Raw genomic sequence first — 14,368 nt, 5'->3', positions numbered from 1 at the left:
GATATTGAGTTAAAAAAAAAAGGTTTTACTGTGACTCTAACTACAGTGCTCAGCGAGGGAAGTGTAGCGTTTCCAGGAAGTGTATCAGTAGGCGATGTACTGTATGTGACATGAGGTACATCATGTTTCAATGGGTAACGGAAAGCATTTTGCTGTGGCAAGCATTTCACTTCACCTGCAATAACATCTCCTAATATGTACATGTGACCAATAACATCTCCTAATATGTATATGTGACCAATAACATCTCCTAATATGTATATGTGACCAATAACATCTCCTAATATGTTTATGTGACCAATAACATCTCCTAATATGTACATGTGACCAATAACATCTCCTAATATGTACATGTGACCAATAACATCTCCTAATATGTATATGTGACCAATAACATCTCCTAATATGTATATGTGACCAATAACATCTCCTAATATGTTTATGTGACCAATAACATCTCCTAATATGTATATGTGACCAATAACATCTCCTAATATGTATATGTGACCAATAACATCTCCTAATATGGATATGTGACCAATAACATCTCCTAATATGTATATGTGACCAATAACATCTCCTAATATGTACATGTGACCAATAACATCTCCTAATATGTACATGTGACCAATAACATCTCCTAATATGTATATGTGACCAATAACATCTCCTAATATGTATATGTGACCAATAACATCTCCTAATATGTATATGTGACCAATAACATCTCCTAATATGTATATGTGACCAATAACATCTCCTAATATGTATATGTGACCAATAACATCTCCTAATATGTATATGTGACCAATAACATCTCCTAATATGTATAGGTGACCAATAACATCTCCTAATATGTACATGTGACCAATAACATCTCCTAATATGTACATGTGACCAATAACATCTCCTAATATGTATATGTGACCAATAACATCTCATAATATGTATATGTGACCAATAACATCTCCTAATATGTATATGTGACCAATAACATCTCCTAATATGTATATGTGACCAATAACATCTCCTAATATGTATATGTGACCAATAACATGTGATTTGATTTGAAAACATGTTTCATTCATTTAGTTACCTAACTAGTGTTAATGTACTGTATTCTGTTTGAGGAAGGAAAACAGAAAAAGGAATACGTTTGACAGGAAGGGTAAGGGTTGAGGGTTGAGGGTTAGGGCTGAGGCTAGGGTTAGGGTTAGGGAAATGGCTGGGGTTAGGGTTAAACCGAGGTGTGAACATGAAGCTAGGGTTAGGGAAATGGCTGGGGTTAGGGTTAAATCGAGGTGTGAACATGAAGCTAGGGTTAGGGAAATGGCTGGGGTTAGGGTTAAACCGAGGTGTGAACATGAAGCTAGGGTTAGGGAAATGGCTGGGGTCAGGGTTAAACCGAGGTGTGAACATGAAGCTAGGGTTAGGGAAATGGCTGGGGTCAGGGTTAAACCGAGGTGTGAACATGAAGCTATGGTTAGGGAAATGGCTGGGGTCAGGGTTAAACCGAGGTGTGAACATGAAGCTAGGGTTAGGGAAATGGCTGGGGTTAGGGTTAAACCGAGGTGTGAACATGAAGCTATGGTTAGGGAAATGGCTGGGGTCAGGGTTAAACCGAGGTGTGAACATGAAGCTAGGGTTAGGGAAATGGCTAGGGTCAGGGTTAAACCGAGGTGTGAACATGAAGCTAGGGTTAGGGTTAGGGTTAAACCGAGGTGTGAACATGAAGCTAGGGTTAGGGAAATGGCTAGGGTCAGGGTTAAACCGAGGTGTGAACATGAAGCTAGGGTTATGGAAATGGCTAGGGTCAGGGTTAAACCGAGGTGTGAACATGAAGCTAGGGTTAGGGTTAGGGTTAAACCGAGGTGTGAACATGAAGCTAGGGTTTGGGAAATGGCTAGGGTTAGGGTAGGATGATTCTCCAAGAACACCAGGGAGAATTGTCACTTGTTTTCCCCTTTCTGCAGATTCTTTGTGCAGAGTGAGAGAGAAAGACAGAGAAAGAGAGTTGAATACATGTATTCATTCATTTGAGGGGCAGTATGCATGGAGTCTGTTGGGACACTGAGTTCCAAGTCTTCCCTTACATCACCCCTCGTGGTGCGTGTTGGTTTGTGTGTGTGTGTGCACGTGTGTGTGTGTACATGTGTGATTTTCTTCTCTTTTTTCTGTTAATTTTTTTGTTTGTTTGAGAGATAATGAGAGAAAAAGAGAGAAGGGAGGGTGTAGGGAAAATGTGGCATTATGGGCCATGACACAGTCTCTGTTCTCAAACTACCTCCTAAATCCCTCTCTGCCTCCCTCCATTCCTCCTCTCTCCTTCCATCCCTCCTTCCCTTGGTTTTATCCTCAGAGAGCCTTACACTACATGACTATCAATGACAGGGCCGTAACATGAGATAATACGATGATTAATTATTTATTCTCTGCCCAGCTCAACACATCTGTAGGGGGTTGGGTTCCAACAGAACCCTCAGAACATTTGGAATGTTTGGGTTCCAACAGAACACTTGGAACTCTTTCATCAGTTCTCATGCCAGGGTGTCTGTGTCTGTGTCTGTGCCTCACCCTAACTCAACTCTTACCTTGCCTCACCCCCTGGCCCAGCTTCACTCTCTTAGGTTAGCATCGGTCCTACCAGGGTTGAGCACATTCAGGAAGTAAACTGAAATTCAAATTCAATAATGGAAAAAAGTGCATTTATTTTCAATGATTTGTCAAACAACTGAAAAGGATAAGCTATTTTAAAAAAGTTGTTTAATTTATGAAGTTTAAATTCAAATAATTTCCTGAATTAAATTACTTCAATTTGAATTGACTCCAACCCTGGCTCTTACAGTAACCAACAGTAACCAACAGGTACACATACTGAGGTCAGCCTTCTCATCCCTGGGTGCTATGTCAACATTGCACCATTTGGCAAATACCAACAGTTTATGTCCTTGAGACAGTGCGTCCAGTGTAATCATTGATCATGCATCATCATGAGTGGGGGACTTTTTTGAGTGGGCAAATGTTTGTATTAGGCCTACTGCCTACTGTATGTGTGCGTTTACAATGTAGCACAAGGCTTTGACATCAGTCCACTTAGGCCTACCTATAAATCTATGGAAATAGATAGCCTGACCCTGCATCAACTACATGCCTACATGCTCCGGTCCGCATCTCTCCTACAGCAACAAACAGGTACAAATACAGACATCGGCCTTCTTATCCCTTGATGTTCTGTCAATATCACACTGTGCCCATTATGAGTAGTAATAATCAATATGATGAAGCTTGGATGTCAGTTCACTGACCCTTTTAAATAAATAAAAACACTATTTATAAAAAAATATTTAAATCCATGCTTGTGTTCAAACTGTGATCCGAATATGATGAGATGTGTTTGTGTGGCGTTTTGTCGAAACCCGAAACCCGGTATGTGAACAAACAGACAGATGTGAGTTTTAGATCACATTATCATGTGGATTTGGAATCAAATGTGGTCTGTTATGACGGTGAGAGACAACATAGTCTGTACGAATGAGAGTGGGCGTGTGAGAGAAAGAAAGATTGACGGAGGGAAAGAGAGAAAAAGAGATTAAGCGAGAGAGAGAAAAAGAGAGTCATAGAGACAAAGAGAGAGAGCGAGAGAGAGAGAGATAAACAAACATAGTGATGAGCTCCATCTGACATAATGTGGGTGAATCACCACAGTGCGGCTGGGTTATGTAAAGAGATCCCCCCTCTCTCTCTCTCTCTCTCTCTCTCTCTCTCTCTTCTCTCTCTCTCTCTCTCTCTCTCTCTCTCTCTCTCTCTCTCTCTCTCTCATCCCTCCTGCCTGCCTGCCAGTAGAACAGAACACAACCACTCTGTGAATAACACCATCTGACCAACAGCAAACACAGTCAAGTCCATGGGCCCCATCACATTCAGCAGATGCCCAGATGTGGACCGCAGCAATGCAATGTAGCTATCTCCCCATTCTCTTGTTGGTGCTAGTTCTGCCCATCAGCAAGGGAGACTATGTTAGGGCTGCGGTCAATGCCACTGTACTTGACTCCAAAGGCAATCCAACTCAAACTGTAACCAAGGACGATGGCTTGTATGGCTACAATTCACCACAATTGGAGCGGAAAGGAATCGCGATTGCACCTGCACCGAATCATGGAGTGGTGGAACGCCAGGGCTGTGACCCCTACACACACTTACTGGTTCCCCCCGGACAGGACACTGGGTGGCCCTGCTGCAGCGTGGATACTGCACCTTCAAGGAAAAGATATTCAACGCCCCCGTTGTGCTCGTCCACAACAACAGCTCCCAGGAGGCCACCGTCCTAATGGCCCATGAAGGTACGGCTGATACGGTGGCTGTGATGACCACCGAGTATACGGCAAGGAGATGGTGGGCCGGCTAGAGAGGAACCTGGCGGTGCTGGTGACCGTCGTGGTGGGCTGGCGCGGCTCGGCCAAGAACATCAACTTCTCCACTAGAGGAAGTGGAGGCTACACCACGTTCGTTACTGCCATGTCTTTGTGCTTCATACCATTACACCTCTGTTTTACCACTTAGATACTTGAAGTACAACCAATCAAACCAACTAAGAAGTGATGTACTTGATATGCAGTGGTGGAACTAGAGTTTGGGTGGGAAGGGGGGTCCATTGACCATTACATAAAATGAGTGTGTGTAACCCTAACCTGGCATCTAAGGAGCATGAATGAATCCTATGATTGCTGATTAGAGGTAGAAGTGATAATTGACTTCACCCAGAGTTCTTCAATGTGACAGATAGTGTGGTCCAAAAGGGTTACTTCACTAGAATTCTTTAACATGAATAGTTAGTGTCTCTACCTTGGAACTGCAGCTCAATTTCTTTCTTTCTTTCTTTCTTTCTTTCTTTCTTTCTTTCTTTCTTTCTTTCTTTCTTTCTTTCTTTCTTTCTCTCTCTCTCTCTCTCTCTCTCTCTCTCTCACACACACACACACACACACACACACACACACACACACACACACACACACACACACACACACACACACAGTATTCACATTTTGGAGAGACTTAAGGTCACTCTGTTGTCATGAATATATAATCTGAGTCTATAAGTGTTGAACATCCAAAATAGTTTCAGAAAACGAAGCTCAAGCACCAAGGAGATGAGATGCATTTGTGTGTTACATAAATTACATAGTTTATTTATTTAAAATAGTACATTTACAAAAAACACACTGCAATTTGGCATACCAGGTATCAAGCAGAAACAGAGTTGAAAAATAAAAATAATTTTGGTGTCCATCAATATTACAAACGTACAGTATCATATTTATGCTCATATATATTATGTTAACTAATAGCAAAGACAATTCGCCTAATCAAGACCAAATGAAATCTGTGTGACATGATACCCTTTGGATTGATCATTTTAGAATGTCAGTGTACTAGCTAGTACACAGTGCAGGTTTTAATCATGACCAGAGGGACCACCTAAGTGCCAAATTATCCTAGGTAGATTTAAAACAGCATAATTCTGCGGTTCTGGTGAGAACTGGCTAAATGTTTCACAAACTCATCCATGTTGAGGGAACTTGCCCTCCATGACTCAACACTGAGAATTCTGAGGTGACTTAGCCTATAGAGCTGAAAAAGTTGCTCACACAAAGTGTTGTGTGAGCAAGGAGGCCTACAAACCTGACTCAGTTACACTAGCTCTGTCAGGGGGAATGGGCCGAAATTCCTCCCAACTTATTGTGGGAAGCTTGTGGAAGGCTACCCGAAACATTTGACCCAAGTTAAACAATTTAAAGGCAATGCTACCAAATACAAATTGAGTGTCTGATCCACTGGGAATGTGATGAAAGAAATAAAAGCTGAAATAAATCATTCTCTCTACTATTATTCTGAGTGCTTAGTTCCCTCCTGTACTCCCAGTTCACTCACGACTGAGTGGCCAAGCACGATTCCAACACCATCATTAAGTTTGCTGACCACACAACAGTAGTAGGCCTGATCACCGACAACGATGAGACAGCCTATAGGGAGGAGGTCAGAGACCTGTAGTGTGGTGCCAGGACAATAACCTCTCCCTCAATGTGAGAAAGACAAAGGAGCTGATCGTGGACTTCAAGAAAAGGAGGGCCGAACACGCCCCCATTCACATCGATGGGGCTGTAGTGGAGCGAGTCGGGAGTTTCACGTTCCTTGGTGTCCACGTCCCCAACAAACTATCATGGTCCTGTTGGGTTCTGAGAATATGAAATATACTTATTCATGTCACTGAGGGAGAGAGGGGTAATGTGTAACGTTTACATTATGTCAGGATATGTTATTGTTAGCCATCAGGGCATCTATGGGAGGAGAAGAGACACAGTCTGGTACGAGTCAATATGACAGCCTTTAGTTAGGGAGGAGTGAGCACTTTGGGGCAGAGATCAGGTCAGATTAAGTGAGGAAGGTCAGATATCACTAAGGTTCTGTCTAGCAACAGAGATGCACTGGCTGTTCAGATGTGTAGGAGGAGACTCAGCATAGGAGAAAGGGTTACATATCAGTGCTTGTGTGAATATGTCTTCTGTCTGTCCAGCTGTTCGATCCTCTGGAAGAATAAACCTGGTTTAAGCTTTCATAGTGTCCGTCGAGTTCTTACTCTGATATTTAGAAACTAACAGTCCAAACACACCAAGACAGTCGTGAAGAAGGCACGACAACACCTTTTCCCCCGCAGGAGACTGAAAATATTTGGCATGGGTCCCCAGATCCTCAAAATCAAAAAGTTCTACAGCTGCACCATCGAGAACATCCTGACCGGTTGCATCACCGCCTGGTACGGAAACTGCTCGGCCTCCGACCGCAAGGCGCTACAGTGTGTAGTGAGTACGGCCCAGTACATCACTGGAGCTAAGCTTTCTGCCATCTAGGACCTATTACCAGGCGGTGTCAGAGGAAGGCCCCAAACATTGTCAAAGACTCCAGTCACTAAATTCATGAACTGTTCTCTCTGCTACCCCAAGGCAAGCGGTACCGGAGAGCCAAGTCTAGGTCCAAAAGGCTCCCCAACAGCTTCTACCACCAAGCTATAAGACTACTGAACAGCTAATCAAATGGCCACCCGGACTATTTACATTGACCCCCCCCCCTTTTGTTTTTACGCTGCTGCTACTCGCTGTTTATTATCTATGCATAATCACTTTACCCCTACCTACATGTACAAATTACCATGACTAACCTGTTATTTTATTGTGTTACTTTTATTACATTTTTTACTTTAGTTAATTTAGTAAATATTTTCTTAACTCTATTTCTTGAACTGCACTGTTGGGCTCGTAAAAAAAAACTAAATGATAAAACATATAAAAAATGATTTGATGTGTGTGTGAATGGTCCAACACACAAAGGACATCCAGCCAACTGGACACAACTGTGGGAAGCATCGGAGTCAACTTGGGCCAGCGTCACTGAGAAACGTTTTCAACACCTTGTAGAGTGCATGCCCCGACGAATTGAGGCTGTTCTGAGGGCAAACTGCGGGTGCAACTCAACATTAGGTAGGTGCTCCTAATGTTTTGTACACTCGGTGTATACGTTCTTGCGCTTACACTTGCACTTCTCTTTTGTTACTATCACTGACTTTGTTGATATTGTGGAACAGTTTGACTTACTATGACTGTGATATGTGGTTGGCTTACCTACCTTAAGATGAACGCATGAACTAAGTTGCTCTGGATAAGTGTCTGTTAAATGACTAAAAAGCCAAAAAATGTATCACTTCATAATATCCCTATAGAACAGCGACATCTAGTGGTTAAATTATACATTTGCGCTTCACTCGTAAGTGAACACATTTATTGAATTAACTTACATTTTACTTAGAAATGAGAAACAACTCAATCATGCAGAGTCAAATAAATGTATTAAAATGAGCAAATTATACAAATAAAACCTTTGAGAAAAGTTTAAAGCACTCAATGACCAAAGTGATATACAAAGTATGAAGTTATGAATTATATTAATATGAAAAGCCTTGCAAATAAATACATTTATTCAATTGGAAATTATACAAAATTGATCTGCTTGGTGTATTTTCAATGTGGTTCAGTTGACATGATCTGTCTCCATGAAATTAAGAAACTAGTAACTTTTACCACATGAAAAGTTGATATCTTAATCAAATCTTAACCTTAATTCAAGAAACATCTTAGCCTTAATAAAAAATAACATCTTTAGATAATTTACAGGAAATATTAAGATCCATAAATATAGTGTTGGATTTTGGAAACAACCCATATTTGTATGAAGTTCCTTATACAATGTTTCAGCCAGAATGACACTCCCCAGTGACAAAGCCTGTCTGCTCAAACCCTACACCCCAACCCGAGTACTCTGTTCAGTCACCTCTGGTCTCTTGCCCCTCCCTACCTTCAGGCTCTGCTCAAACCCTACACCCCAACCCGAGTACTCTGTTCTGCCACCTCTGGTCTCTTGCCCCTCCCAACCTTCAGGCTCTGCTCAAACCCTACACCCCAACCTGAGCACTCCCTTCTGCCACCTCTGGTCTCTTGGCTCTCCCACCCCTACAGGAGGGCAGCTCCCGCTCAGCCCAGTCAAATCTCTTCTATGTCCTAACACCCCAATGGTGGAACCATCTTCAGAACACATCTGAAACCCTACCTCTTCAAGGACTATTTTAAATAATCCCCCTCCTCACCTCGAGCCCCCCTCTCAAAGAAACATTAAAGAAATCCCAAAATCCTGAACCAACACTTGCTCTTGACTCCACCCCCGCCTTTCTATCTCTGACATTGCTGATAACTACTTTATTGAGGAAAAGAGAACTTACTATGACTGTGATATGTGATTGTCCCACCTAACTCTTACTATAAGTTGCTCTGGATAAGAGCGTCTCCTAAACGACTAAAATGTAAATGTTTATTTTTAGTGTTAAGTCAGTCTGTAACTGTAAGACTCTTCGTTACTTTAGCTGTTTATAGTGTGTGGACAACGTGTGTGTGTCCACTGTATGTCTTTGAGTAGTCTCCTCTTCATCCATGATAACCCTACTCTGCCTAGTAGTTGCGTGTGCACCGTGTGTGTGTTGATTAGATTAGTGTGCGAGTGAGAGAAAGAGAGATAGAGAGAGAGCGAGAGAGAGAGAGAGAGAGAGAGAGAGAGAGAGAGAGAGAGAGAGATAGGAGATGAGAGAGAGAGAGAGAGAGAGAGAAAGAGAGGAGATGAGAGAGAGAGAGAGAGAGAGAGAGAGAGAGAGATGAGAACCAGAATGAGAGTGTGTGTATAGAGGTACACACATATTAGTGTGTATGTTCTCACACAGCCCCAGTCATACCCATCCTCCACTCCTCTCATCATGTGTGTCTCTTCATGTGCAGGGTCAGGTGGTCTGAGCGGGAGAAGGCTCTCTGACACTGCAGACACGCGTAGGGTTTCTGACCCGTGTGTTTACGGTAGTGACGGGTCAACTCGTCCGAACGGGCAAACTTCCACCCACAGCCCTCCCACGTACAGTGGTATGGTTTCTCCCCTAGGGAATCAATAGCACAAAAAAGCAGCCCGTGTCAAAATCAGTTGGCTCATAAGGGACTTGTTTTAAACACTCCACAGCAACTGTAGTCCCTCTGTTGATACAATGTGTTGATAATTCATAGTGTAAATTCTATTCTGTTCAATAGGGTTAATGCAATCAAAGATCCTTGGCACGTCCATACCCTAACCCCTATCCTTAACCTAACCCTAACCAAACCTTAACCCTTACCTAACCCTAACCCTTTCCTTAACTGTTTTACATTTCAACTTCAATGGGTTGACGTCAGAGTTGGGACGTCCCAAGGATCGTTTAGACTTTTTCTATTCAATAGCCATTACTACTAAAAACCATGAATCATTATTCATCCATATGAAGTTGTCCATCATGCAGTTCTGCCTATTATCCATAATGTATTCTAATCCTTAGAATATGCATTACTGCCTCAATATCTGTGTAATGTATTCTAATCCCTAGAATATGCATTACTGCCTCAATATCTGTGTAATGTATTCTAATCCTTAGAATATGCATTACTGCCTCAATATATGTGTAATGTATTCTAATCCCTAGAATATGCATTACTGCCTCAATATCTGTGTAATGTATTCTAATCCCTAGAATATGCATTACTGCCTCAATATCTGTGTAATGTATTCTAATCCCTAGAATATGCATTACTGCCTCAATATCTGTGTAATGTACTCTAATCCCTAGAATATGCATTACTGCCTCAATATCTGTGTAATGTATTCTAATCCCTAGAATATGCATTACTGCCTCAATATCTGTGTAATGTATTCTAATCCTTAGAATATGCATTACTGCCTAAATATCTGTGTAAGGTATTCTAATCCCTAGAATATGCATTACTGCCTCAATATCTGTGTAATGTATTCTAATCCCTAGAATATGCATTACTGCCTCAATGTCTGTGTAATGTACTCTAATCCCTAGAATATGCATTACTGCCTCAATATCTGTGTAATGTACTCTAATCCCTAGAATATGCATTAATGCCTCAATATCTGTGTAATATATTCTAATCCCTAGAATATGCATTACTGCCTCAATATCTGTGTAATGTATTCTAATCCCTAGAATATGCATTACTGCCTCAATATCTGTGTAATGTATTCTAATCCCTAGAATATGCATTACTGCCTCAATATCTGTGTAATGTGTTCTAATCTCTGTATTCTTACCTGTGTAATGTGTTCTCTTATCTGTATTATTACCTGTGTAATGTAATCTCTGTATTCTTACCTGTGTAATGTGTTCTCTTATCTGTATTATTACCTGTGTAATGTAATCTCTGTATTCTTACCTGTGTAATATATTCTAATCTCACCTGTGTAATGTATTCTAATCTCTGTATTCTTATCTGTGTAATGTATTCTAATCTCTGTATTCTTATCAGTGTAATGTATTCTAATCTCTGTATTCTTATCTGTGTAATGTATTCTAATCTCTATATTCTTATCTGTGTAATATATTCTAATCTCTGTATTCTTATCTGTGTAATGTATTCTAAGCTCACCTGTGTAATGTATTCTAATCTCTGTATTCTTATCTGTGTAATGTATTCTAATCTCTGTATTCTTATCTGCGGAATATGCAATGTATTCTATTTGATCCATTCTTACCCGTGTAATGTATTTTAATTGATGTATTCTTACCTGTGCAACGTATTCTAATTGATGTATTCTTACCTGTGTGTGTGCGGAGGTGAGCCTTGAGGTGGGAGCTCTTGGTATAGGTCTTATTACAACCTGAGTATTCACAGCTGTGTAGAGCAGCTCTCTTCTTCGCCACAGTCCTGCGGCCGTTCTTCCCCTCCACGCCACCAGGGGGAACCCCTGAGGAGGTGATAGCTAGGTGGGGCTGCTGGTGCTGGGAGTAGGGGAAGTGGTTGGAGGAGGCTTGTTGGTGGTGGTGGCCATGGAGATTGTAGTCCCTCTGGTTGCGGTATAGACCCAGGTGGTGGGGGTATTTTTGGAGGAAGCTGTAGTGGTGGGTTCGAAATTCAGAGGTCATAGAAGTTGTCATGGAGACAGGGGCTTGGAGGAATCTGCCATCTTGAAACGTCACCATGGAAGTGTGTTGTTGGGGGTAGTAGTGTCCCATTCCAAAGTCCCATGATTTGGCCTTAGTGAGGACAGCAGTGGCTCTATCTCTGCCATGTCCCTCCTGGTTGCCTCCGGGGTTGAAACCATACTGGTCCACGTTTGGTTGAATGGGGAATGATGATAATGATGATGATGAGCGAACCTGTTGGTTGTAAAGTTCTGGTATGCCTGAACCAATGGTCTCCAAGGGGGTGAGCAGCTCAACCATCAGGCTACTGCTGCCCGTATGAAGCCTGTCTGGACTTATTTGGTCCGTCAACACCCCTCCTCCATCATGGTAGAGTCCAGTTTGGTCCGGTTGAAGAATACGCTGAGTGTTGTAGTCCAGAGAGGGGTTCAGCTCAGGTGATGTGCTGCTCCAGTCAGACAACAAGAACTCCATGTCCCATGAGGTTTCACTTTCATCGACCAGGTGAGGAAGAACTGGCTGCTGGTCACTGGTGTTGCCAGGTGACGTCCTCTTGGTTTGAGAGTCCAGACTGAGAGCGCCATCCTCAAATTTCCACTCCTTGTGTGACAGTACAAAAACATCAGTTCATATCGAGCCTCTCTTACTAACTTCACATAAATGTGGAAATAACCAAACAACACCCACTAACAAATTAAAATAACTATTTTATAATTAAATCCTACTTTTGTAGTAACTTTCCAAATAAAATCCATTTGATATTTGAACAGATCTTAAATCAAAATCCACATATTGTATTAAATGTGTTGGGGATATGAGGCTGTGCTCACAGGGCCTCCTCATTGCGAGTCAAAACATTTTGTTTAAAGAAAAGTTGATGGCGTTTAGACACTCTGCCGTTAGCCCCAAGACTCACCCTCTTAAAACAAAGTTATACAAGTGACAACACTTTTAATTGTTTCGGCAAAATGTAGAAACCAAATAAAAGTAACAAATACGTACCTTCATATTGTCCTGAGAGTGAACAAAGTTTGAGAAGGAGCTGAAGGATGGAAGCACAGCAGCTTGTGTCCCAGCCATCTGACCAGTTAGACGTCAACTTCACACAGGTTACAGTGGTGACAGTAATGTGAGGTTTGTCTTTTCTTTTACATGACCATCTCACAATGGTTAGACTCTTGCAAACTGTAAGTGACCAGTCATCCTGAAAACAGTTACACCTGTCTGTTGTCCAGTTTGACCTGCCAAGTAGCCTACTTTCTTTTTACAGATGTCCTCTCTCCATTCTACCCGTCAACCGTATCCCCCCTCTTTCTCTCTCGGTTGTGAACGTGACTTCAAATCTTCTCCGTTCATGTATCTTCTGATGACCGTTGGGGGGTGGGACATAAGTGTGTGTGTGTGTGTGTGTGTGTGTGTGTGTGTGTGTGTGTGTGTGTGTGTGTGTGTGTGTGTGTGTGTGTGTGTGTGTGTGCGTGTGCGTGTGCGTGCGTGTGAGTGAGTGTGCGTGTGTTCTATGCCAACTCCATTTCTTACTCCAGTCCTCTCTTCTTAACCAGGAGAAAGAGTGAATGAACAGTTGTATCTCCCCCCTCGCTACCCCTCCCTGTTTTTTTGATCCTGAGCAGAAATCTATGGCCAGCAAAACAATTCCAAAGAGAAAGAGAATTGAAAAAGAACAACAAACAGATGTAATTCTAGCTAATGAATGTTATGGACTTTGTTTTGCACAAAACAACTGAACATGTCATTTCAAGTGTATTGGAGTTGTTGTTTCTCTGACATGTTATGGCGTACAGTGCCAGCAGAATATCATTCTGACATTGGCCTCTTCATTCAGCTTCATGAACCAACTCAAACTCCCCTCCCCCACTACTAAAACTACTACACACACATTGAGCAGCACACACACACCTCTGGGACATGTGGTTCTGAGAAGACCTGTGTGTCTAGTAGGTGATTATGTGCTAGGCTGTGTTTATCAGTGTGCATGGGGGCCCAGAGAGGCCCCTGTTTGACAACAGATAATGGTGCTGCTGACTACTGCCTGTCCCTGCTGACTGCTCCATAACACAGATAAAGACTCTCTCACTCTTTTTGACAATCTTTCACTTTCCGTCTACAGAGGAGTATTACTTGGGAAAAAACCTTGTGTTAGAAAGGAGCTATGTAAGCTTGTTATGAATGCCCTATAGCCACTTTTTACAAATCCTGTTTATATTATGGCACCGTCATTATAATGAATTGGTGCTATCATTGGTGTAATAAAGTTCAATGTACTGTATTGGTACACATGAATTGTAATAATAATCAGATTATATTCATGCAAAAAAGCTCAAGGACACAATGTTCATATATTCCAAGCAATTCAATTATTTTTCATTGCAAGTATTGCTTCATGCAAATATATCTAATGTTTTGCTCTGTGTGTGAGAGAGATGCAGGCAGCTCAGGTGGGGCTCTGTCATCCTTGGGAAGGTTGGAAGAGCTGGTCCGAAATGTCCAAACTCCCCTGAAAAACCTGATGCACTTTGTTTTCTTCTTCGTCTTCGGGTGGACAGACAGACAGACAGAAAGAAAATATCAGTGTTAAAAAGAACTAAACAACACACATCTATTATGAACACACCAGACATCCATAGTAAATGATGATAATCACTCAGAAATGTTATTTTCTTTTGGATTAAATATTTTAAGAATTGTAGCTAGGTGGTTCTTATTTCTTATTTCTTCACCACCTGTTTCCCCACCTCCACACCCTTCTCCACCTACTTCCCAACCTCCTCCACATCCTTCTCCACCTGCATC

General features: G+C 41.8%; 1 protein-coding gene across 1 annotated transcript; it reads right to left on the bottom strand.

Moving 5' to 3' along the window:
- Positions 1-7,880: 7,880 nt before the first annotated feature.
- LOC139424502 (Kruppel-like factor 1) lies at positions 7,881-12,920 on the bottom strand. Its single transcript, XM_071176419.1, has 3 exons — positions 12,563-12,920; positions 11,236-12,160; positions 7,881-9,523 (listed from the first exon to the last, which is right to left on the bottom strand). The coding sequence occupies exons 1-3, from the start codon at positions 12,638-12,640 to the stop codon at positions 9,348-9,350; spliced, it is 1,179 nt and encodes a 392-aa protein (XP_071032520.1). The 5' UTR covers positions 12,641-12,920; the 3' UTR covers positions 7,881-9,347.
- Positions 12,921-14,368: the final 1,448 nt, after the last annotated feature.

Source organism: Oncorhynchus clarkii, chromosome 13, assembly GCF_045791955.1.
Source record: "Oncorhynchus clarkii lewisi isolate Uvic-CL-2024 chromosome 13, UVic_Ocla_1.0, whole genome shotgun sequence".
In the NCBI taxonomy this organism is placed as follows: Eukaryota; Metazoa; Chordata; class Actinopteri; order Salmoniformes; family Salmonidae; genus Oncorhynchus; species Oncorhynchus clarkii.
The sequence above is the reverse complement of the archived record's forward strand: the minus strand, read 5'-3'. Positions and strand labels throughout refer to the sequence as shown.